The 25468-nt window shown below is 44.8% G+C and overlaps 1 protein-coding gene across 3 annotated transcripts in view; it reads right to left on the bottom strand.

The window, feature by feature from the left end:
- SGF29 (SAGA complex associated factor 29) overlaps positions 1-24899 on the bottom strand; it is a 31622-nt gene extending 6723 nt beyond the window's left edge. Inside the window, exons 1-5 of one of the 3 annotated variants that reach the window (XM_027126467.1) lie at positions 24210-24899; positions 20934-21160; positions 5866-5960; positions 1666-1741; positions 940-1012 (exon numbers count right to left, since the gene is read on the bottom strand). In XM_027126467.1, coding sequence (XP_026982268.1) covers positions 940-1012; positions 1666-1741; positions 5866-5940 — 224 coding nt within the window. In that variant the 5' untranslated portion in view covers positions 5941-5960; positions 20934-21160; positions 24210-24899. Of the gene's footprint in view, positions 1-939; positions 1013-1665; positions 1742-5865; positions 5961-12142; positions 12295-13456; positions 14261-20933; positions 21161-24209 lie in introns of those variants that run through there. The other 2 variants (XM_027126465.1, XM_027126466.1) reach the window with 2 other exon arrangements.
- Between the last annotated feature and the right edge of the window lie 569 nt (positions 24900-25468).

Genomic DNA, 25468 nt, shown 5'->3' on the forward strand with positions numbered 1-25468 from the left:
ACTCGTCCTCCAGTTTGATCTCAGAATCCACCCTTGTTTCTCTATCCCCACTGCCATTGTCTCAGCTCAACTCCGTCACTTATCTTTTGCCTGGTCTCCAAACTAGCCTTGAATCTCACCCAGTCTGCTCTCTGTGCGGCAGGCAGGGGTTTCTCTCCTGCTCTTACATCGCCTTTGGCTCGCTATGGCCTCCAAGATAACGTCCAGGTATTGGAGGTCTTCCACATCCTGCCCTCCCCTCCCCCAGCCATGCAAGGACTAGTTCTCATTCCCCAAATGCGCTCCTCCATGGCCCTGGCACACTCTGTCCTCCGCTTGGGCTCTCTGACTTGTCTGCCTACCCATCCCCAGCTCAAGTTTCTCCTCCTCCCTGAGAGGGTCTCAGATCCCCAGGCACAGTGAACACCATCTCGGCTGGCCCACCAGCTACACTGTCCTGTAACTTTTTTAGGGTGTCTCTCCTTTCTGGACTGCTTGCTCTTGAAGGCAGGATCTCACTATCCTTGTGTCTCTCTATGGAGACTGCCCAACACCAGGCATAACCATGGGTTATGGTCAAAAGAGTTTGAAAAACACTGGTATTAGGCACTTTATGTGCATTATCGCGTTTTACATTGACAATTCTACAGGTAGTTATTATCTCTATTTTAATGACGGAGCAACTGAGTCTCAGCTGAAATGACTGCCCAAGGTCAAGTGACTAGAAAAAGGCATCACTGGGATTTGATCCGCACCTTTCTGCCATCTATAAAACAGCAGGGCCAGGGAAGAAGCCAGAGTGGGCTCTAGGGAAAGTGGGCCCTAAAGGAGAAGCTGGGGAGTCAGAATCTGCTTATCTGTGGGAGGAGAGGCAGGCTGGGGCTCTGGTGCACAGGCTCCTACAGCCCAGCGCCTGGATGTGGAGGGGAGGCGATGGCGGGGCGGTGGGACGGCACTCACTTGCACTCAGCCTCTGCATCGGCCTTGGCGGTTGTATAGAGGCCACGCAGCTTTGTCCGGTAATAGGGAGAGACTGCGGAATACACAAAGGGAGAAAGATGCATGGGTGACGGGCAGCTGGCAGCAACGTGGCACTGCTTCCAGTCCGCCGGAATCAGACTCTGGGAGGCACCGAGGGGCCATGGGCTGAGGTATGAGCTTTACTGGCTCAGAAGTGCCCCCCGAGGCTGATACCTCCATGTTCACATTTTCATATGGTACAGATGCCATCACAACATCTAGGAGAGGACTCTCTAACCTCTGCCGGAGTGTGACCCACGCAAACAGAAAACAACTCTCCAAGCTCCTCAGAGTTGGAAAGCACCAGCCCGGGAGCCTGACCTCAGGGCATGTGCAGGGCATACGAGTAGGGAAGCTCTAGAAAATGCCGGCTAACTGGGGGGTCCTGCGCGCTGTAAGGGGGTTCCCGAGACGCAGCATCATTTCCTGACTTCCCAGTCCTCAGAGTTGGGGGATTTTAAGGTTCCTTAGTGGCTAGACAGTCTGTCATCTCTCTCCTGGGTCATCTTAGGTCACCCAGCCTAAGGGAAAACTGTCCCTCAGGGCCAGGGAGCAAGCAGTTCATTTTGGATTAGGCAGATACATGCAAAAGTCCCTTTCGAAAATGATGACCGCCACGTTCCCAGTCTCGGCCCACTCCTTTCTCTCCCGAGCGCAGCCACTCACTCTTGTTCTCTGTCTGCATCCGCTCGTGGGTCTTTTGGATGTTCACTAAGTTGTGTTCGCTCCTCGAACGCTCTTCCTGCAAGGACGAGGTCAACAGGACATGAGGGGAGGCCCTTTATCCTGCTGTGGCAACTACCCTGCAGCCCAGGCCAGAGGCCCCATAAATATGACCCTCATTTTGTAAATCCAACTTCCAAACCCGTAAGTTTAAAAGCATTTTCCCCCCTGACTAATGCAAAAGCAATACAAAAGGCATTAAAGTTAACTTACAAGTTATACATTTAATGACTCTCCTTTATCAAAAAGACAAACTAACCCACAGATTCAATGCAATCCCCATCAAAATTCCAGCTGCCTTCCCTGCAGAAACTGACAAGCTGATCCTCAAGTTCATATGGAAATTCAAGTGACCCAGAATAGTCAAAACAATCTTACAAACAAACAAACAAACAAGAAAGGAGGAGTCACGTTTCCCAATTTCAAAATCTCCTACGAAGCTGCAGTAGTCAAATGGTGTGATGCTGCCATATAGGTCAATGGAACAGAACCGAAGTCTAGAAATTAACACGTGTATCTATGATCAGTTCATCTGGGGAAGCGGGGTAGGTAAGGATGCTGATACAATCCTTCCCCGCATCAGTGGTCCTGGGACCAGGGCTGCAAATGAAGATGCCGGAAGCAGGGATGATTCCTAAGGAAGAAGCTGTAACTATACCTTTTAACCTTTATGTCAGAATTTCTAAGTGCCTGAGCGGGTAGGTACTTTCACCCCATCTGGCAAAATGGAGTTAACAGTGAACGCAGCTATAATGCCTAGTGGTGAAAACAGCCTACTAGTTCCGTACCTAAGTAACCCTACCTTACATGAATGGGAATGCACGGGGGCCGGGGTGGGGATAGGGGAAGAGTCGGAGGAAGGTGGGTCACTTGCTAGACTAGTGTGTTGTTGCTGGCAATCGGGACCAGCACGGTGGCCGAGCCTAACGTCCTTCAGAGTAGAAAAATCCGGGTAAAAATCAATGACAAATGCAGAGAAGGAGAAAGAGTAGCTGAGGGTAAAAGAATGAATAAATGGGTTATGCAATGATGGAAATTCAGTATTACATTAATACCTGCGAGAGGCTCAGAGCAAGAGAATAACATTGACTCTTAACTCAGTCATACCAGATGCCCTGAAGGTGACGCCGTGTGTCTGCCAAGACCACCTCCGCTTTTAGACCCCAACAAAGTCAAATGGAAGCCTGAAAACCCTCTGAGAGACATTTTGGTTATATAATATGATGATAAACTAGACAAACTGTTGATGACTGACTGGAGTTCTAGTAATGTGCCAGTATCTTTTTCTTCTTTATCTTCAAAATTTTATTACTAAACTATTTTTAGAGCAGTTTTAGGTTTACAGAAAAATCACGCAGGTGGAAGACAGAGTTCCCATACACCTGCTTTCCCCTGCACAGGCTCACCTATTATTAACATCTTGCATTAGTGTGGAACATTTGTTACAATTACTGAACCAATATCGATAATGATTATTAACTAAAGTCCATAGATTACATTAAGATTCACTTTTTGTGTTTTACATTCTATGGGTTTTGACAAATGCAAAATGTAACGTACCCACCATTTTGGTATCATACAGAATAGCTTCACCTCCCTTAAAAATCCCCTGTGCTCCCCCATTCATCCCTCCCTCCCTCTAAGCCCTGCACAATCACTGACCTTTTTATTCTCTCTATAGATTTGCCTTTTCCATATTGTCATATAGCTGGAATCATACAGTATAGAAAACCTTTCAGACTGGGTTTTCACTTAGCAATATGTGTGCCAGAATCTTCTGACTGATTTTTCAGGTCACATTCCACCACAAAGGATACCATTTGGAAAGGAATCTCTGGAAACTGCTCCCACTGGGTCGTATGGCGGCTCCCAGCAGACTGATCATCGTGTCACTACAAGCCTGGATGACGGGATGCTTAGAAAGGTCCCTGGCTGTAATGGACACGACATGCCACAGCATGCTTGCACAAATACACAGCACCCTTGTCTTTGTGAATGCAAAGCAAGTAAAAACAATAGGGAAAAAGTGGGTTTCTGACAGGATTAGAGCAGTAGGCACGTGGTGGGTCCAAATTCCCCTGGGGAACAGCCCCATCCCCTGCTCCCCTAGAGGAGGAAGGTTTTGAGAGGCCTAAGAGGCCATATGATATACTTAGGCTAAATTACATCTAGGTGCGACTACCACTCATCTAACCCTAGTATGGGGCACCCAACATTTTTGGGTACAAAATATGTATCCTAACTGCAGTACCCAGGCCATTAGTACACAATGGCAACAAAATGCATGGTGGAGTAAGCAACATTGGCCCATAGACAGAAAAAGGCTTTAGGGGACATAGGTACTGTTGTGTTCATTGTGGGGCAAGCTGAACTCATTTTCAATGAGAAGCAGCAATCAGAGGGAAAAGACCGTTGATTAGAATAAACAAACAGAAGTGAGTTCTCTCGTAGGAGGAAGGCAAGGGATGGGAGTCAGTCTGGAAAGATGATGAGGCTTTAGTGAAGTGGTTCAGGCCAACCCAACAGGTAATGTGGATAGTTCTAGGACCCACCTGTTGCTGGGAAAGGGCTTGCACCTTGACCCACCAGGGTTTCTTGACTATTTTAAAATGGATAATACTTTAATAAGTAGCCATGAGCAGTGGCCCTCCATCCTAGCTGCTGAGCCCCAAGGGGCACACGTATGGGAATTTTGTGGACCTCTAAACCTATGGAAGCCCTCAAGGGGCATGTGCAATTTACATCAATGCACCATGACTACCCTTGACCCAAGAATAGATCAAAATAAGACATATCCTGAAGTCCAGTTAGCAGAGGTAGGGCTTGTACTCTGAATACCACCTGTGTCCTCCCCATAGGAGGGAGGTGGACTCTGCTATACAACAGAATGCAATGGAAACCAGTCTCAATACGAGCCTGAGCTGAGACAGAGTGACTGGCTTTATCTCCAGCTGACTTCGAACCCAGAAATAACTGAATCATGGCCAACTGTAATAGAGCCTGTCCGTAATAAAATCTGGTAAATGGGCAGGGCCAATTCTGCTGCAAAGGCCTAACAAATAGCTCTGTAATTCTTATTGATTTGTTCCATAATGAAACTGAATTTTACCATGACCATACTTCAATATGGTGTAACACACTGGCACTGTTGGTAAGATTCAACTACCTTATGTAAGTCAGTCATAGGATAATACTGATATTGATGACCAAATGTATTGGGAGATTGAGTCAAAGTCTTCTGAGAATGTAATGCTGATGGAAAATGACTGACCTGAGGAAGAACTGGATTTAACTCACCATCAGCTAATTTCTATGCTAAACAGTTTCACACAAATTTATCATAAGGTACAGATGGCGGTAGATGAAGGAGGAAAACAGGTAATCAAATTAGTACAAAAATATGAAAGTGTATGTAATGACTCTATAGGACAGATTAGTTGTTTCTTTAAGTCTATCCCTACCCTATAAGGATTCCTGCCAATGTTAGGCATATTTATCCTGATACTATTGCTGTATCTGTTATATAAATGCTATACTAGAGGTAAATGCTCAAATGACTGTTTTGCTGTAACAGAGCCTAGGCCAAGGGCCAGGGGGGTGGCAGGTGCAGTTAAAGATCAATTCAGCAGGCCGGGGTGTTCAAACACTACACATTCCAAAAAAGGGCTGGCCCTTGACCAGCTCTTAGTAGATAACCTCTAAACACGCTTGGAATATCTTGCCTGATAAGAGTGTCTCTGTTTACCTGAGGTGGAGGCAGAAGGAGAATGACTGCTATTGGGTACAGGGCATTTTTGTCAGGTGATGAAAATGTTCTGAAATTGATCATGGTGATGGTTGCACAACTCTGAATATTGATTCAAAGTGGACTGTACACCTTAAATGGGTGAATTGTATGGTATGTGAATTATACCTCTCAATATAGCTGTTACTAAACAAAACGAATCATGAAATCCTGCACATGACAGAAAATCCAACAGGAATGGAAGTCATACCCTACATTCTCCTTCTCCTCCCACCTTCATTACATCACCGTGGCTCCTGCATGTCCAGTCTCTTTGAACACAACCACCCCCGCCCCCCCCACAGCTCAGTATCACAGCCCGCGTTCCCCTCTAGGAGTGGAGGGCTGTGGATTTTTACCTGGGTTTGCTTGATCAGCTGATGGAGCTCTGTGAGCAGTTCTGCAATGCGGGAATCAGCAGACACGAGGGCCATGGTGTGGTATACGGGGGCGCCTGGGGTGGAGGGGGAGCAGAAGAGCGCCTTGTTAGTGGCTGTTGTGGGTTAAACCATTCTCCTGAAAGATATGCTGAAGTTCTAACCTCCGGTACCTCTTACTTGGAAACAGGGTCTTTGCAGATGTAATTAAGATATATGTTAAGATGAAGTCACCCTGGAGTCGGGTGGGCCTTAATCCAACATGACTGGTGCCCTCATAAGAGAAGAAACAGAGACACACATACAGAGAATGCCAGGTGGAGAGACAGACACACACAGAGGGAAGACAGCCATGTGACAGACGCAGAGAGAGAGTGCAGTTATGCACCTGCAAGCCAAGGAATATCAGGGATCGCTGGCAACCACCAGAAGCTGGGAGAGAGGCACGGAACATACTCTCCTTCTGGGCACCCAAGAAGGAACCCACCCTTGATTCTGGAACAAATACAACCCCTTGATTTTGGAATTCTAGCCTTCAGAACTGTGAGAATACATTTCTTTGAAGTCACCCAGTTTATAGTCGTTTGTCATGGCAGCCCTAGGAAACTGATACAGCGGCAAGTTGTCTTGGATTCCCTCCCTAATCCAATGATGCTCCTATTTGATATGTTCAACCAAGTCAGGAGTACTTGTTAAGTATCTTCGAAGGCAGTATGTCCTAGCCCCAGCTCTGCTGCTACTATCCCGACAAATGATTCAAGCATTCCGGTTTCCCCTTTTTTTTTAATGTGTAAAATGAGGATTCAAATAAGATTTTATATGAAGACACTTTCTAAGATATAAAGCATTGTTACTTTTTTTTACTGTAGAGGGAAGAGAAATTAACTACTAAAAATATCTGACTTAAGGTAAGATGAATGTATTGTGATGAAAATAAAATGCAACAGTAGGTAATTAGAAAAAGAATAAGAGACAATAAAAGGTAATTTTAAAAGTAAGCTATTGTATAGCCAACACATGGAAACAACCTAAATGTCCACTGACAGATGAATGGATAAACAAGATGTGGTACATACACACAATGGAATACCACTCGGCCATAAAAAAGAACGAAATAATACCATTTGCAGCAACATGAATGCAACTGGAGATTATCCTACTAAGTGAAGTAAGTCAGAAAGAGAAAGACAAATATATGATATCACTTATATGTGGAATTTAAAATATGACACAAATGAACCTATCTATGAAACAGAAACAGACTCATGGACCTAGAGAACAGACTGGTGGTTGCCAAGGGAACCTATTTATGAAACAGAAACAGACTCATGGACATAGAGAACAGACTGGTGGTTGCCAAGGGAACCTATCTATGAAACAGAAACAGACTCATGGACATAGAGGGTGGTTGCCAAGGGGGAGGGAGTTGGGGGAGGGATGGAGTGGGAGGTTGGTGTTAGCAGATGTAAGCTTTTATATACAGGATGGATAAACAACAAGGTCTTGCTGTATAGCACAGGGAACTATATTCAATATCCTATGATAAACCATAATGGAAAAGAATATTTAAAAAAAGAATGTATATATATGTGTAACCAAATCACTTTGCTGTACAGCAGTAATTAACACAACATTGTAAATCAACTATACTTCAATAAAAATTTTTTTAAAAAAAGTAAGCTACTGTAACTAGGTAAAACTGGACATATGCCTAAAGATACAAGTAGACTGATAAAAAAGAACTTTTTTTTAGGATGCTGAAATTTTTACTTTATACCCTACCTTCTTATAAAGGTCATTCAATTAGTACATCTCCATATCCACAAAGATCAGATTCACACTGCATGTCCCCCACCCCCCGGTAATGAACTGTGAACTCTATGTATTTAAATATGCACATCTTCTTAAAAATCTCTGCTTTTGTTTATTAAAAGAGTAATATACAAACCAGGAATAGAGGGGAGTTTCCTCAACCTGATCAAGGGCATCTATGAAAACCCACAGATAACATCATACTTATTGGTGAAAGACTGAAAGCTTTCCCCCCTAAGATCAGCAACAAGTCAACATTGCTCTAGAGGTTCAAACTAAGGCAATAAAATGAAATAAAAGAATCAAGATTGGAAAGAAAGAAGCAAAACTATCTTCATCTGCAGATGACATGACCTTGTATATACAAAATCCTGAGAAACCCACTAAATAATGATTAGAACTAATAAAGAAGGTTAAGGGACAGAAGATCAACAGGCAAAAATCAACTGCATTTCTATACAGTTGCAATGAACAGCCCAAAAATGAAACTAAGAAAACAATTCAATTTACAATAGCATCCAAAAGAATAAAATACTTAGGAATAAGTTTAATAAGAGAAGTATACAATTCTTAAACTGAAAACTACAAAACATTGTTTAAAAAAATTAAGAAGATCTACATAAATAGACATCCCATGTTCATGGATCAGCAGACTTAACATTGTTAAAATAGCACTACTCCCCAAATTGATCTACAGTTTCAACGAAAGCCCTATCAAAGTCCCAGGTGGCTTCTTTGCAGAAATTAACAAGCTCATCCTAAAATTAATATGAAAATTCAAGGGATCCAGAATAGCCAAAATAATCTTGAAAAAGTTTTGCCAATTACAAAACGTACTATAAAGCTACAGTAATCAAGATGGTGTGGTACTGGCATAAGGGTAGACATAAAGATGAATGGAACAGAATCAAGAGACCATAAATAAACCCTTATATCCATGGTCAACTGATTTTCCACAAGGTTGCCAAGACAACTTAATGGGGAAAGAATAGTCTTTATTGATAAATGGTGCAAGGACAACTGGATGTCCACATGTAAAAGAGTGAATTTGGGGCCCTACCTCAGACCATATATAAAAATGATCTGAACAGACAGTTCTCCAAAGAAGATATACAAATGGCCAACAAGCACATGAAAAGATGCTTGATATCATTAGCCATCAAGGAAACGCAAATCAAAACCACAGGAGATACCATTTCACACTCACTAGGATGGCTATAATAAGAATGAGACATAATAACAAGTGTTGGTGAGGATGTGGAGAAACTATATGAATGGGTAAAGTGTGGTATTATCCTTACAATAGACTATATTATTACACTAAAAAGGAATGAAGTACTGACACATGCTACACATGGATGAACCTTGAAAACATTATGCTAAGTGAAAGAAGCCAGACAAAATAAACCTCATATTGTATGATTCCGTTTATATGAAGTATCCAGGATAGGCAAGTCCATAGAAAGCTGTTGTGGGGGGTGGTTGAGGGAGGAAGGGGAGTGACTGTTAATGAGAATCGGGCTTTTTGGCCAGGCAGTGAAAATGTTCTAAAATTGACTGTGGTGATGTCTGTGTAACTCTGAATACACTAAAAACCACTGCATTGTATGCTTTAAATACGTGTACATCTCCATCCCTTCCAGCCCCAGGCAAACACTAATCTACTTTCTGTCTCTATAGATTTGCCTGTTCTGCACTTCATTTCTTTTTATTGTTGAATAATATTTCATGTTTGCATATACCACATTTTGTATATCCATTCATCAACTGATAGACATCTGGGTTGTGTTCACTTTTTGGCTGTTATGAACATCGCTGCTATGAATACCTGTGGACATGTTTTCATTTCCTGGGTATACACCTAGGAGTGCAAATGTTGGATCATATGGTAACTCTATGTTTAACCTTTTGAGAACAGCTAGACTGTTTCCAAAGTGGGTGCACCATTTTATATTCCCATGAGCAACGTATGAGGGTTCCGATATCTCTGCATGTGCACCAACATGTGATATTGTCAGTCTTTTTGATTATAGCCATCCTACTGGGTGTGAAATGGTAACCAGTGGTTTTGATTTGCATTTCCCTGATGGCTAATGATGTTGAACATCTCTTCATGTGTTTACTGGCCTTTGTGTATCTTCTCTGGAGAACTGCCCTTTGCCATTTTTAATTGGTTTTTTAAAAAAATGATTACTGAATTGTGTCCTTTGAAGCACATGTTTTTAATTTTCATGAAGTCCAACTTATTTTCATTTGACTGCTTGTGACATATCTTTTTTTCCTCACACGTGCAACACTATTTTTACCACCACAAGCTTTATATAATGCATTCTAACATAGAGAAGAACATGTCTCTTAAGAAAAAAAAGTCTGGCTGCATTAATTAGAACCACACAAAATCAGGGATCTAGAGTTTAAGAGATTCAAAGTGGATAAATTTGAGAATGATCAGCATAGAGGTCGTTGCTAAAGTCTTGGGAATTGATGACGCTAGGGATGATCTGCTGAGTGAGCAAAGAGGAAGGGGGAAAGAGCCCCACTGAACCACAACCAAGGTGAAGGTGTGGACCAAAGAAGAGTCCAGTGGGAAGATCCCCAGAAGGAACGGATCAGCATGGTAAAGGGTTGTTCTCTCCTGCCACATAAAGCAGAATCCTGGTCAGAACCATGCCTTTTACATGCCTACACATGTGCATATTAAAACTGGGGGAATGGGGCTTCCGTGGTGGCGCCAATGGTTAAGTGGTTAAGAATCCGCCTGCCAATGCAGGGGACACGGGTTTGAGCCCTGGTCCGGGAAGACCCCACATTGCCACAGAGCAACTAAGCCCGTGCACCACAACTACTGAGCCCGTGCTCTAGAGTCCGTGAGCCACAACTACTGAGCCCACGTGCCGCAACTACTAAAGCCCACGCGCCTAGAATCTGTGCTCCACAACAAGAGAAGGCACAGCAATGAGCCGGCGCACCACAATGAAGAGTAGCCCCCACTCGCCGCAACTAGAGAAAAAGCCCGCGTGCATCAACGAAGACCCAATGCAGCCAAAAATAAATAAAAGTAAGGTAAACTAAAAATAGAACTGGGGGAAGCCCCCCCAGCCGGACAGTGGGTTTTACTTTATACAAGCATTGATAGCAAGCACTCCCACTCTGCTGCCAGGTAAATCAGTTACCTTCCCTGAGAATTCTGACACTTCAAACCTTCTCCCTCCTCAATACCTTTGCTCCTGCCCTCAGACCCACCACCATGCAGGAGGGGTGTGGTAGCAAATAAAGATAACAATTTCCTGCTAGCTGGGCTGTGACGCAGAGACGGGGGTGGAGCCTTGAAGTGGAGGCCAAGCAGGAGGAGGCGGGTTCACAGGTGGAGGAAGTGTGAGCCTGTTGGCCGAGGGGCAGGAGCACACTGAGAACAAGTCCAAGGACGAGAGAATGGGGCTGCATCTGAAGAGGCCGGAGTGTGAGCGGTGGGATCCAGCCCTGAGACATATCCAGTGTCATCTGTCATTATCTGCTGACATTTCTTCTGGTCTGTCTTATCTACACACACTCAAACGCAGATGTCCTGTCCCATTCCACCCTACCCTCCAAAGAGGCTGCGACGGTGTGCCACCTACACCCTCTCCCTCGCTGCCAAGGAAACAAACATTACACTTTTTTCAACAACCAGATCAAAACTGGTCTTGTCTGACCATCCCTAGATAAGCCTAACTTTTCTCTTGACTTTTCCTGGAACCTACCTAGAGCTATAAACTGGCTTTCCAGCCAGTGGATGTAGGTAGATCTTTTCTTCCCCAACCAGCCTGGAAGCTCCTCAGGGAAGAACAGTCATCTCTGCTGTCATCAACAACCCCTTTCCACCAATAACCCCACTGGTAAGTAGTGTTGGGAAATCGACAGGAACTTCATAGTTTTACTCCTTCACACACTACCTCTCTCCTGCCCTGACCCCCCTCCCCGAAGTTAGGTCCATTTTGAAATTCCCGTAACGATTCGTGTTGGCTGGACGTCTCCACCAGAGGAGACCCCAAATCACTGTGCCCAGCTCAGACACTCCTTATGTGATTCTACTTCTGTATGTTAGAAATGTTCCATAATAAAAAGAATTTTGTTAAATCGATGTACCCAGAAAATATTCTAAAATTAGATGATGATATTAATGGTTGCACAACTCTGAATATACTTTAAAACATCCAATAAATTATACATTTTAAATGGGTGAGTTGTATGGTAGGTGAATTATATCTCAGTAAAACTGTTCAAAAAAAAAATCAGTATGTCCAAAAGCAAGCTCACCCCCTCCCTCCTCACCCCACCCCCAAACCCCTAGGTGGGAGCACACTCCTCCTAACCCATCCAGCCACCTATGCTGGAACCTGAGTTATTTTCAACTCCCCCTTCTCCCTCAATCCTCATGTCCAACCAATCGCCACTCTGGCTGATTTACTGCCCCAGTATTTCAGGCCTCCATCCACTCCTTTTTCGTCCTTCACTCATTGGTTCAGGCTGTAACTTACACAGCAGCCTCCTAGCTGGGCTTCCTCCCTGCTTTCTCATCTCCCTCAAATCCACCCTCTGCAGAGCTCCAGGACTGTCCATCTAAAAGACAAGTGTGGCCATATCATTTCCCTACCAAAACCTTTCAATCCCCTCCCACGTTCCCCCCACCCCAGGAGAAGTCAAGCCCTTAACACAGGACACAAGGTCTCCACAAAGAGGTTTCCATCCTCATGTCTTCCCCACTCGAACATCGCTCGGCCCTGTCTGCCTCACATTTTCTATTCCAGTAATACTGAACTGTTCCGCTTTTGACTGGGCGCCACGTAACTTATGCCTGTGCCCTATGTTTGTGCTGCTCCCTCTATCTGGGATGTTCTTCCTGCAGGCAGATTACCCCTAATCCTCTGCCTGATTTAACTGTTCTCTAAGACCTGGATTACTACCAAGTCACCTCCTCCTCTAATCACAGAAACCCCCAGTCTCCTCAGCTGGGTGAAGTTACCTTTCTCTGTGTCCCCACTGTACCCTGTGCATCTCTCCACCACTGTGCCCAACAAATCGTATTACAATTCTCTGTGTGTGTGTATGTGTCCCCTCCCCCAGCGTGTCCAGTCTCTGACAGCGGGGATCACTTTATCCTCCGTACCTAGCACAGGGCTGGCACGGTACCCACCATCCTCACTTCTACTCCCATTTAATCTTTAACCATTGCAGTCCGGTGCTCCCTCAGTGCCTATGATCTCCTGCCACCTCCTGGAACTTTCTGCCGCACTGAATACCTGACCACAAGCTGCTCCTCAAAGCTCTGTTCTCTGGGTTTCCAGGCCTCCAGTCTCCCCTATTTTTCTGTTGCCCTCCTCCTCCACCTCAGTAGACGGTCACCCTGGATCCTCTTCTCATTCTCTAAGCACTCCCTGAGCACTGTCACCGGCTTCAAGCACCCTTATTCTGAAACTTCCACATCAGTATCATCAGCCCTGACTTCTCTCCAAGGCTCCCAGCTCAGACCTGCAGCTGCCACCTGAACGTCCCAACCATGATGCCCCTCAGACACCTCACACTTCCTGCCCTGCACGGCTCTGCCTTCCAGACGTGGGTGAGTGGTGCCCATCACTGTCCAGCCAGCTTCCCAAGCTGGAAATCCTGGGGTCTTCTCCTTGCTCATCTCCAAACCCCATGCCCTTGATCAATCCCCATTCAAATTCTATTGATTTTGCCTCAGAAATTTCTCTTAAATCCAGACCCTTCTCTTCCATCACACCTGTCACTGCCTTAGTTTAGGCTCTCATCACATTACTGCAATATCATCTGTCTCTTTGTCTCACTGTGGTTACACACAAAGTCTGTTCCGCCTAAGGGGGAAAAAAAGTAAAAGAAAACCTTTAACTACTAGATAATATATGCACACAGTAAAAAAAATTCAAACGATTAAAAGAAACACAATGAAATCTCCCACCCCTTGAGGCAACCCCTGTTGTTTTTTGGGTATTTCTCCAGAGATCCCATGTATATACAAGAAGAAAAAGTATGTTATCTCATAAAACCTTTTGCAATTAGTAGATGCAGAGACAGACAATGAAATTGATGTTGAAACTTTCAGCCAACCAAAGTGAAACAGTTGACCCACTTGGTCTGTAGGGGAAGGAGTAGGTCAAATACCAAGCCAGGCAGGGCCTAATCCTGCAATCAGAAGGCAGAGGTGGGTAAGGAGGGCCCTGTTTTTGACAAGAGACCTGTCAGGATGCCTTCACATAAAAACACTGACTTGTGACTTTTAAAATGCTCTCTTCTCACCTGATTTCTGTTCAGTGTGAAGTACTGGGTTGGCCAAAAAGATCTTATGGAAAAACCCTAACGAACTTTGTGGCCAACCCAATAATTCTGAAGTAATGAGATGAGTGCCAGGATTCTGGAGGCTCACTTTGCCCACTGGGTAAGTGGCAAGTTCTCCCTGCCTAGGAGAACCTCATTTTATGATCTTATCATACAATGAACTACAGCTCTCTCTGGAAGCAGTCGGTATTGAGCTCTCTGAAAGGACCATCAGGCTGCTTCCACTACCTTGAGGCCCCTCCCCTGGGACTTGACTGACAAAAGGCAGCGAGTTCTTCCTACTCCAGTGCCCTCTCTTCTCTGGGGTACTCCTTAACCAGCGAGGCAGTCAGAAACTCCCCTGGCTCTCCAAAGTACTCTGGTCACAACGCTATTTCCATTTTTTCCTAATTTAGATGAAAAAAAAAAAAAAAGTCAACAACATCAAAGAATATCTTAAAGCAAATCCCAGCAACCTACAATGATTTTCATTTTGTATGATACCTTCTGTATATATAATATACAGATCATCCTTGACTCACCATGGAGTTATGTTCCGATCAACCCACTATAAGTTGAAAATATCATAAGTTGAGAATGTACTTGATACACCTAACCTACTGAACGTCATAACTTAGCTTCGTCTACCTTAGACGTGCTCAGAACACTTACAGTATTAGCCTACAGTTGGGCAAAACCGTCTAACCCAAAGTCTATTTACAATAAAGTGACTATCTCATGTAATTTATTTATTTAAAAAATTTTTTTTAATTTAATTTAATTTTTTTTTTTTTTTGCCACACTGCACGGCATGTGGGATCTTAGTTCTCCAACCAGGGATTGAACCCACATCCCCTGCATTGGAAGCATGGACTCTTAACTACTGGACCGCCGGGGAAGTCCGCTCATGTCACTTATTGAATACTGCACTGAAAGTGAAAAACGGAATGGCTGCCTAGGTACAGAATGGTTGTAGGTGTGTCGGTTGTTTCCCCTCGTGATTGCCTGCAATACAGCCATCAGGGTAATGAACTGACAGGCATATTTTAGGAGTGTTCCAAGGAGAGGAATGGGGACAGAAGAGCTATAGAGTTCTCACCCTGAGAAAGTTCTCTAACCTTTCCGAGTCTCTATAAAAACCAGAGCACCCACTTGAGGACGAACCACACAAGTAAGGTGATAGACAGTGCCTGGCACAGAGCGTGCATTAGCAGACATGAGCTGCCTCCTCCTCATCCGTAGATGTGGGTCAGGGGACTGCCAGGAAAAAAGACAGGGACTGTGTTAAGTTGAGCAAAGCAGTCAAAGGCACAAGGAACAGAAAACGCCGATGCGTCCCAAGCCTGGGGAAGCAATCACTGCCCCCGCCATTTAAGGGCCCCCTCCTGCTTAAGCTCCGCCTACTGGGTGCGCCCTGCCTGGGAAAACCAACTCATTTTATGATGTTCCAATAAATTACTGCTATCTCTGGATCCAGTCAGCTGTGAACTTGAATTTCCCCAGAAAACACATTCTCAGTAGAGGCAAAGGCTTCTGTGGTTCTCCACTCTGAGGACACTAAGCCTGGTGGTGCAAAGCCAGAATGCAGACTCAGGACCACATCTAACTGAAAGTTCAGGCAGCTCCCAGCTGGGAGGAAACTGAATGTTCAGCCCAAGCTGCCCATTATCTGAGTCCAAGGGTCCCAGTTGATCTCAGCATTAGTCTCTAACCAAGAAGAGGTTACGCAATTCCTGTAAGTTTCAGAATTCTTATGAATTTTGAAGCAAGGCCCAGTACCCTAAACCTTCTGCGTCCTAGAACCCTCTTTTTTCCACTTAGATGGCCACACTTTCTATTTCTACCCACAAGGGGAACCACTGTTCTGATATTTTCCACTACAGACTAGTTATGCCTATTCCAGAATTTCACAGAAACATAATCATGCCATCCATATTCTTTAGTGTCTGGATTCTTCCCCTTAATGTGTTTTGAGATTCACCTGTGTTGCTGTGTGTATCAGGAGTTTGCTTCTTTCTATTGCTGAGTTGCACCTATTATATGAACAAACTGGTTTGTTTAACCTGTTCTCTCTGAATAGCATCTATTTCCACTTTGGGTCATTATGAATAAAACTGCTACGAGCAGTCATATGTGATTCTTTTTAAACACACATATTCATTTTTCTTAAGTAAATATTTAGGTCTGGTAATAGCACTCTTAATTTCCCTTTGGGAAACCACCCCTCACCTTGGCTCCAAGGCTGGGTATACCACCTGGGCCCATGAAAATATTATATTCTCCCTGACCACCATGACTGGTTCAGGAAGAGATATGTGACCCAAATCTGGACAAAATCAATTTCAGATCTTTTGCTAGAGCTATCTGCAAAAAGATAACATCTTTCTGTTGGTTAAGAGTAGCATGGAGGGCTTCCCTGGTGGTGCGGTGGTTGAGAGTCTGCCTGCCGATGCAGGGGACACGGGTTCGTGCCCCGGTCCGGGAAGATCCCACATGTCACGGAGCGGCTGGGCCCGTGAGCCATGGCCGCTGAGCCTGCACGTCCGGAGCCTGTGCTCCGCAACAGGAGAGGCCACAACAGTGAGAGGCCCGCGTACCGAAAAAAAAAAAGGGTAGCATGGAATATGACCCAGCAATTCCACTACTGGGCATACACCCTGAGAAAAACCATAATTCAAAAAGAGTCATGTACCACAATGTTCATTGCAGCTCTATTTACAATAGCCAGGACATGGAAGCAACCTAAGTGTCCATCAACAGATGAATGGATAAAGAAGATATGGCACAAATATACAATGGAATATTACCCAGCCATAAAAAGAAACGAAATTGAGTTATTTGTAGTGGGGTGGATGGACCTAGAGCCTGTCATACAGAGTGAAATCAGAAAGAGAAAAACAAACACCGTATGCTAATACATATATATGGAATCTAAAAAAAAAAAAATGGTTCTGAAGAACATAGGGGCAGGACAGGAATAAAGACGCAGACGTAGAGAATGGACTTGAGGACATGCGGAGGGGGAAGGGGAAGCTGGGACGAAGTGAGAGAGTGGCATGGATATATATACACTACCAAATGTAAAATAGGTAGCTAGCTAGTGGGAAGCAGCCGCATAGCACAGGTAGATCAGCTCGGTTCTTTGTGACCGCCTAGAGGGGTGGGATAGGGAGGGTGGGAGGGAGCCACAAGAGGAAGGAGATATGGGGATATATGTACACATATAGCTGATTCACTTTGTTATACAGCAGAAACTAACACACCATTGTAAAGCAATCATACTCCAATAAAGATGTTTAAAAAAAAAAGTAATTATACTCCAATAAAGATGTTTTAAAAAAAGAGTAGCATGGAAGCCTGGAACGATGGAGGCTTTCACCTGCCTGAGGGAGAAATCAACATGGACAAAAGCAGAGCTGAGAAGACACAGAAAATACCGGTGACATAATTTAGGCTTCTGGATACAGCCATGCCTGAAGCTGATGCACCCAGGACTCCAGATACAGTCAACAGATACTCCTTTTCTGCTTAGACTAGTTTGGGTTACCTTTTTGTTACCTGCAACTGGGAAGTTTGACTAAAAAGAGGTAATTCTTGGGGACAAAGGCTTCAGGTGGAAAGCACATATCAGCTGCTAAACACCCAGCTTAAAACTGTTCTCTGACCCTCTACTAGCAGCCAAGGCCTCATCCAAACAAATGCAAACATCCTATACTTAAACCACTCTAAAAAGAATCCCACAGGACTCAAGACAATAAAAGCTTTGTTATGAGTCAAAGGGAAGCAAAGCATCTAAGACTTTACACTCAGATCCCATACCCTCAATTTAGCCACCATCAGTAAGAAGCTACATTAATCAATTAGTTTTTTTAAAAAAATTAAGACGATGATTTCCACTTACCCCACCCCCACCCCCGCCCAGTACCTACCATGCTTCTGTACTTCTCCTTTAAACCTACATCAATGCTACAAGCCCACCTTCTTTACAGCTGGGGAAACTGAAGTTCAGACAGGTTAAGTTATGCTGGTAACTCAGGAGATACAGGTAGTTGAGCTGGGATTGCAAGTCTGCAAACTATAAAATCTATGCTCTTCCTCCCAATTCTAAGTTTTGTCCAACTTCAGCATATTCAATAGCAAAAGAGATCATGGAAGTAGAAGCAATTTGTCTACTGTAAACTGCCAATCAACTGTTAGGTTATTATGATTACACTGAAAGTATCACCAGTAAGACAGTGATTCATTGTGCCATCTGAAAAAAAAAGAGGTAGGAAAATAAAGGTAACAATGACAGCTATTCCTGATTACCTACCATGTGCTAAGCGCTCTTGCGTAGATTATCGTATTTAACAATCCTGCAAAGTACTGTTCATAGTACTGAGGAAACTTGAGTCTTGGAGAAATAAATGACTTTACCAAGAAAACACAAATAATAAGTGGAAGAGGTGGGATTCAAATTCAGATTTGTCTGACTCTGCAACCTAAGCCTGAAGGGCTCAAACAACTTAGTATCAACATCCAACCCCCACTGGTTCAGTGTTCACCATTCTACCTTCCTCTCCACAGATACAGTGACCACAAATCCTGAAGTGACATAAACTGGGTATTTTTTCCAAGACAGATGACTCATCAAAATTCCTAGTGAGATTCATTTTTAAAACCTTTGTAAGAATCTTTGTATATAAATTTAGAAATCAGAAAAAAAGGACTTTGACTTAACATCCCTGCTTCTAGCTCCAGAAAATTGGTCTCTAAAACTATGGACTCTAATTGGACCTGCCCACTGAGAAAAGGGTGCCTCGTGGTGGGCCAGGTATTTATAAGATGGACACTCCGGTTTACCAAACACTTCCAAGGCACTGCTTCAGATCCTGGAGGGCATCTCTCAACTGACCTACAATATCCACGCCGAAAAATCCCAGGGCCCCAGCCTCAAACAAGCACAGACTTTTATGCTTCTGTTATGCCTGCCTGAAATGCCTTTGATCCTTCCCCCTCTTCCCCTCTGGAGCTCTCAAATTTACTCGTTTTTCAGGGTCCAAATCAAATGGCAGCAAAATTAACACTTTTACAGAAGTACTTGCCAACCTTTTTCACACCATGGCACTCAGAGAACACAATATTTGTATGGCATACTAGGATAGAAGGACAAAGCTGCTTATAGCCAGAAGCAACTGGCAGGGAGATCTGGCTGTCCCAGGCCCCTCTCATCTGCCCTGATGCCAAGGGCAACCAAAACTTCCAGAAACTTCCAAAACACGGTACACCAACTTCCGTTCTGGCACCTGTCACACATACACCCGGAGACTAATTGTTTCACTTGTCTCTCCTGCCACACCTCTGAGAAGAGAGGGATGCAGTTTTATTTATCTTTATATTCCCAGCAACTAGCACAGGGCCTGGCACCTACCAAGTCCTCAAAATAGACTGCAGAACTGAACTGAATCCTGGAAACCTCTTAGAAACACTGCAACAATTCTGAACCTGGGCTGTTCAATACCTTCTCCTCCGGGACCGCAGAAAACAAATTAGTTGGAACCAATATCCTCTTAAGAGGGATTGTCTACTTACCACCTATGGAGAAAAGGTACTTTCCCTTTGTAAATTCATTCATTCATTCATTCATTCATTAACATTTATCAAGCACCTACTCTGTGCCAGGCATGAGGGGTATACAGCAGTGAATGAGACAAACAGTCCCTGCCTTGATCTTAGGAAACTTACAGTCCAGAAAGGAACACAGATATTAAACAGTTTGGTATACTTAATTGTAGGTAAAATAAACACTCTAAAAGGGATGGATCAGAATACAGAAATGGCTAAATCTGAATAAATGACAGAGAACACCAAAAATGAAAACAGAAATTCTCAGGCAGAAAGGACTGACCAAATACCAAACATACCTACAATTGGACACCCAGGAGTGAAACTTCAAAGCCTCAAGGATAAATACGTGCTGACTGATGGAGGAGGAGAGAGAGGAAGCAAAAGACACCTACAGTAACTCAAGGTGCTTGGCCTAAGCAACTGGAAGAAAGACAAAACTGAGCAAGGCGAAAGGTAAAACTCAAAATTTCAGGAAGAGCAATGACTTGAAGGCAGAAATTTGAGAGTTAAGCACAGTAGACGGTATTTATATTTAAAGCCCAGGAAGTGAACACTGAACAGAGATCTAGGATGACGCTTTGGGGCAGTACAACCATTAAAAGTAAGGAAGAGCAAGAATCAGCAAAGAAGTCAGAGAGAGCTGAAGCTAAAGACGAGAATGTTCCACAAGGCAAACAAAAAACGCGTTTCCATTAAAGACAGTGACTAACTGCATTAAATACTGCTAGGGGTCTCAGAACTAACTTAACACTGAATTTGGCGACCTAGAGATGATCGGTGGCTTTGACAAGGCGCTATTTCAGAGGAGGGGTGGGGGCCAGGCCTGAATGGAGTGGGTTTGGAGGAGAAAAGGTGCTGGTGAATACAGGTTGAAATTTTGGCTGCAAACAGGGGCAGAGAGATGAGCCACCGGGAGGAATGTGAAGGAAGAATGAGGTTGTTTGGTTAAGATGGGCACATCTTGAGCAAATAACAGAGCTGCCAAGGTTCGGGGCCCATCCTCTGCCCTCGTCTTCTCGCACCTGGGCTGGGTACCCCACCTCTCCCAGCCACCAAGCCAAGCTCCACGTGCGGCTGCTTCCCACCTTCGCAGGGCGGGCGGGCGCAAGCGCAGACCTTACAGAAGGTCTGCGCCACCCCTCCCTCCCTCCCCGCGCCCCGCCTCTCCCCGCCCAGGGCGCGTGCGCACCGTGCGCCCCTCAAGAGCCGCCTCAGCAAGGCCCGGGAATGGGGATCCTCAGCCCTCCGCTCCCGCCATTCTCCGGGCGGGGTGGGCGAAGGCCGGGGGGTGTCCCAGACCGCGACCCATAGCCACCTACCGAGCCACGGGTGGAACAGCACGTCGCGCTGGAAACTGCGACAGCGGGAGCAGGCGCGCGGTCCCTCGAATGCTTTTCAAAGTCTGCGGATAACAACGCGCTTGCGTTCGAAGATTCGCCGCAGGGCGAAAACCACACACGCTTTTTTGCCTTTTATGAGCTTGGTCGCAGCGCGGAGGACCTCTCTACGCATGCACCTTCTTCCTCTGTGACATGCCGCGCTGCCCCTTGGGAAATGTAGTTTTCAGTTTACACACTGTTCCCGACTCAACTGAACCTTATTTTACCAAACCAGGGTCCTTGTGTGTTTTCAGTATCCTCTCCCATTCCCCAATAAATGCCTCTATAAAACAATAATACTTTTTTTAAACGAGCAGATTGTTGATTGAAGTGGGAGCAGTGGGCATATGAGAATTCTCTGTACTTTCTGCCTCAGTTTTGCTGGAAACCTAAAACTGCTCCAAAAAATAAAGTTTATTTTTAAATTCTTTAAAAACAAATAGAAACAAGCAGATCTGTAGACCCAGAAATCATGCTTTTAGGGAATCTTCCCAGGAATGTACTACAGTTGGGTGAGCAAGTATTTAACTACAATGGTCTACATCCTAGCATCTTGTAATTTCTTACATAACCCCTACCAAAGTTTATAATTATATATTTTTTCGATTATTTGATACACTTGCCAGCTCAATAAAGTCAGGATCATCTCTTTTAGTCACCTATGTATTCCAGCTACCTAGCATAGTGCCTGGTATATAATAGGCCTTCAATATTGTTTTATTCATTAGAAGAATCTCAGACATCAACACAAACTGTTTCAGCCCAAAACTTAATGCACCATTTTCTTCCTGCAAGGTTGCTTTTCTTTCTGTGGTCTCTCAATAAATGGCATGACCATCTACCCAGTCTCAGCTTTATATCCTGCATTTTATGAGGCTTATGCTAGCAAGGATTTCACATTTTCGTGTTTGTAGGAGTCTCAGAAGCTATTTCTCCTGAATGTCAAATACCAACTTCAGATTCTCCTCAGGGGAGATTTGGCACTCACAACTTTTTGTTTGTTTGACTTTAATTTCTTATGTTTCCTACAATAAACATGTATCACTTGATTAATTTTTAAAAGTGTTTTAGAGTGTTGCCCATATTGTAAGAGGTAGCTCTGTCTTCCCCTCCACATCCAGATTTCTCAAAAGAATCATCTGTCCTCAGTTTTCATTTTCTTACCTTCCACTTGGCAGCAATGGCCCAAGCCGGCAGCTGGGAGTTACCCTTGATATCACATTTTCCTTCCCAGCCCATATTCAATCCATCACTAAGTGTCTGCAGTTCACATCTGTTGGGCACTTACTATGTATCAAGTACTGTCATATAGGAGAAAGTTAGAACTGTGGAACTGACCAGAACACTCCCTTTGTCTGGGCAGCATAGTTCCGTCCTGTGAGAAAGCTACAGCATGGCAAAGAAATCTGGGCCTTCTTCATCTATCCGTTAAGTCTCATCACTTCAGAGCAACACATCTGAAATGCTTTTCCAACGAGCCTTGAAAAGTCACAGCAACCTTCACTGACGGTCTCTTGAGGGCATGTGGAGAGAGTTACATACCATACTTTCCTAACAATCCCTTTACAAATTCCTCCCTTGACACAGAGTTCCACTGCTGAGGGCCATGCTCACATCCTTCTCTGCTCTTTGGTTTCTCCCCCTTCAGGATTGGCTTTTTACATGGTTGCTTCAGGGACCTTGTATGTAAAGCCAGCCTCCAATCTCTCAGATTGTCCCTGTCCATGCTCACCCATCACCCACTTAAGCAAAACAAAAAGCTCTCTTCAACCTGACCTCATGTGGCAGGCAGGTGGGAGATATCGTAACTACTGTATTCGCATTTAATGGTGGTTTTCCTTGACACGGACAAAAAAAACATATCATGACCAGAAGGTGGCATAGTATGCATGGAACCCAATGGAGGAAAGGGATGAAATAAACTGACACTTAAAAATTTCCTTTCGGAATTCCCTCGTGGTGCAGTGGTTAAGAATCCACCTGCCAATGCAGGGGACACGGGTTCGAGCCCTGGTCCGGGAAGATCCCACATGCCGCGGAGCAACGAAGCTCGTGCACCACAACTACTGAGCGTGTGCGTCCTAGAGCCCACGCACTGCAACTACTGAAGCCTGTGCGCCTAGAGCCCGTGCTCCACAGCAAGAGAAGCCACCTGCTGCAACTACTGAAGCCTGTGCCCACCTGCTGCAACTACTGAAGCCTGTGCGCCTAGAGCCCGTGCTCCACAGCAAGAGAAGCCACCGCAATGAGAAGCCCGTGCACCGCAATGAGAAGCCACCGCAATGAGAAGCCCGTGCACCACAACGAAGAAGAGCCCCCACTCACCACAACTAGAGAAAGCCCGCACGCAGCAACAAAGACCCAACGCAGCCAAAAATAAATTAAAAAAAAAAAGAAGTATATGATTTAGGTCAGTTCACAGACAATGACCTCTTTATTGACTGCACTAGAGTGTCAGGCTGCTCCCATCTCTATTATTTCAATAAATGCAATGCAAAATTTTGGATTATAGTATACATGATGTTCTGTAGACTACTTTTTTCACTTAACAGTGATTTATGGACAACTTTCTCATCAGGGCTAGAGATATAGCTTATTTTTTTTAATGGACACTTAAGTTGTTTCCTGTTTTTCACTCTACAAACAAGGCTGGGAGCATTTTTTTTTTAATAAATTTATTTATTTATTTTGGCTGCGTTGGGTCTTTGTTGCTGCTCGCGGGCTTTCTCTGGCTGTGGCGAGCGGGGGCTACTCTTTGTTGCGGTGCGCGGGCTTCTCGTTGCAGTAGCTTCTCTTGTTGTGGAGCACGGGCTCTAGGAGCACGGGCTTCAGTAGCTGCAGAACGTGGGCTCAGTAGTTGTGGCTCGCGGGCTTAGTTGCTGCGCAGCATGTGGGATCTTCCCGGACCAGGGCTCGAACCCATGTCCCCTGTGTTGGCAGGTGGATTCTTTCTTAACCACTGCGCCACCAGGGAAGACCTGGGAGCATTTCTATAGGAGACTTCTCAGGGGGTATGTGCGTTTAACATTTTTATCAATATTGCATCCATTTATACTCAAGGTGAAGTTATCACACAGTCAAGAATAATTCCAAGCACAGCAGCCAAGCTTGAGGGTTTCCCTGGACTTGGGACTATAAGGTCATACAGACGTATCTTGTTTCACCTCATTGAAGCTTCTTGAGTCCCCTTGGTATACAGTGATGTCACCAACTCACCTTGATGACATATCCTGCCTTCAACGGACGCTCCTGATCCTTCGAGCCGAAGACTTCTGCACATCCCTCAGGCTATCCAGGATTTCCCGACTTGGATGGTTTAACTCCTGGAGTGGGGCATGCCTTGCTGTCTTTCTCACAGTGGTTCTTGTTCAAGCTTCACTGCCTCCAGGAAGTCTGCCCTGATCCTCTCACAACCCCCTCCACCTGCCCCACCCCATGCCCTGCTGGGTTAGGTGACCTCTGGAGAGCTCCCCCAGCCCCTTGTGTTTACTCCAGGCTGATCATACTGGGTTGTAATAGGCATGCTTGGCAATCTCCTGGAATGTCACGAAGGTATAGTCATAAGCAGAAAGAAAATAAACTTCCTTGTGGCTGGCCTATGGTTAATGGCCTAACCACACCTGGAGGCAAGGGGATGGAAAACACACCTCCTGACTTTTCCCACTGAGTCATCTTTTGGGTCCTATAGGTCCAGCTGATGGGTTCGCCAAAGTCCCTTCTCTCTTGGGCACCCTCCCCTGCCTGCCCCTCCCCCCAGGGTCTAGACTTCATTCTTCCAGCATGTGCACGATTAAGGCCAGAGTGACCTTCTTTCCTGGCTCCATGAAGGACAGTCGCGTGTCTTCACAGTCCTCTGTGGGACTAGGATTGGGCCTCTCTGTTTCTTCAGAACGGAGCATCTGGAAGCTGAAAAACCAATATTGATCTCAGCATAGCTCTATGTATTCAACTAGTCATTTATTGAGTGCTGACTCTGCGCCAGGCATCAGGGATAAGGTAGACAAGATCCCTGCTGTCATGAATAATGATAATGATAGCTAACATTATTTAACGCTTACTGTGATCGAGGTACCGTGCTAAGCCTTTATAAAAATTGGTCCCTTAATCCTCACAGCAATCCTCCTAGGTAGGTACAATTATTAATCTCATTTTACAAATGAGGAAACCGAGGCACAGAGAGGCTAAATAACTTGTCTAAGGGCATACAATTGGTAGAACCAAAGTTTGGACCCAGGCAGCCCCGCTTCAGAGCCTACTCCTTTATTTTTTCATTATTTTATTTTATTTATTTATTTATTTTAGCTGCGCTGGGTCTTTGTTGTGGCGCACGGGCTCTCTAGTTGCCATTTGTGGGATCTTAGTTCCCCGGCCAGGGATTGAACCCCGGCCTCCCGCACTGGGAGTGTGGAATCTTAGCCATTGGACCACCAGGGAAGTCTCAGAGCCTACTCCTTTAACTGCTAACTAAACTAAAC

The sequence above is a fragment of the Aethalodelphis obliquidens genome, unplaced genomic scaffold (assembly GCF_003676395.1).
Source record: "Aethalodelphis obliquidens isolate GAN/ISIS:26980383/991018 unplaced genomic scaffold, ASM367639v1 scaffold30, whole genome shotgun sequence".
Lineage (NCBI taxonomy): Eukaryota > Metazoa > Chordata > Mammalia > Artiodactyla > Delphinidae > Aethalodelphis > Aethalodelphis obliquidens.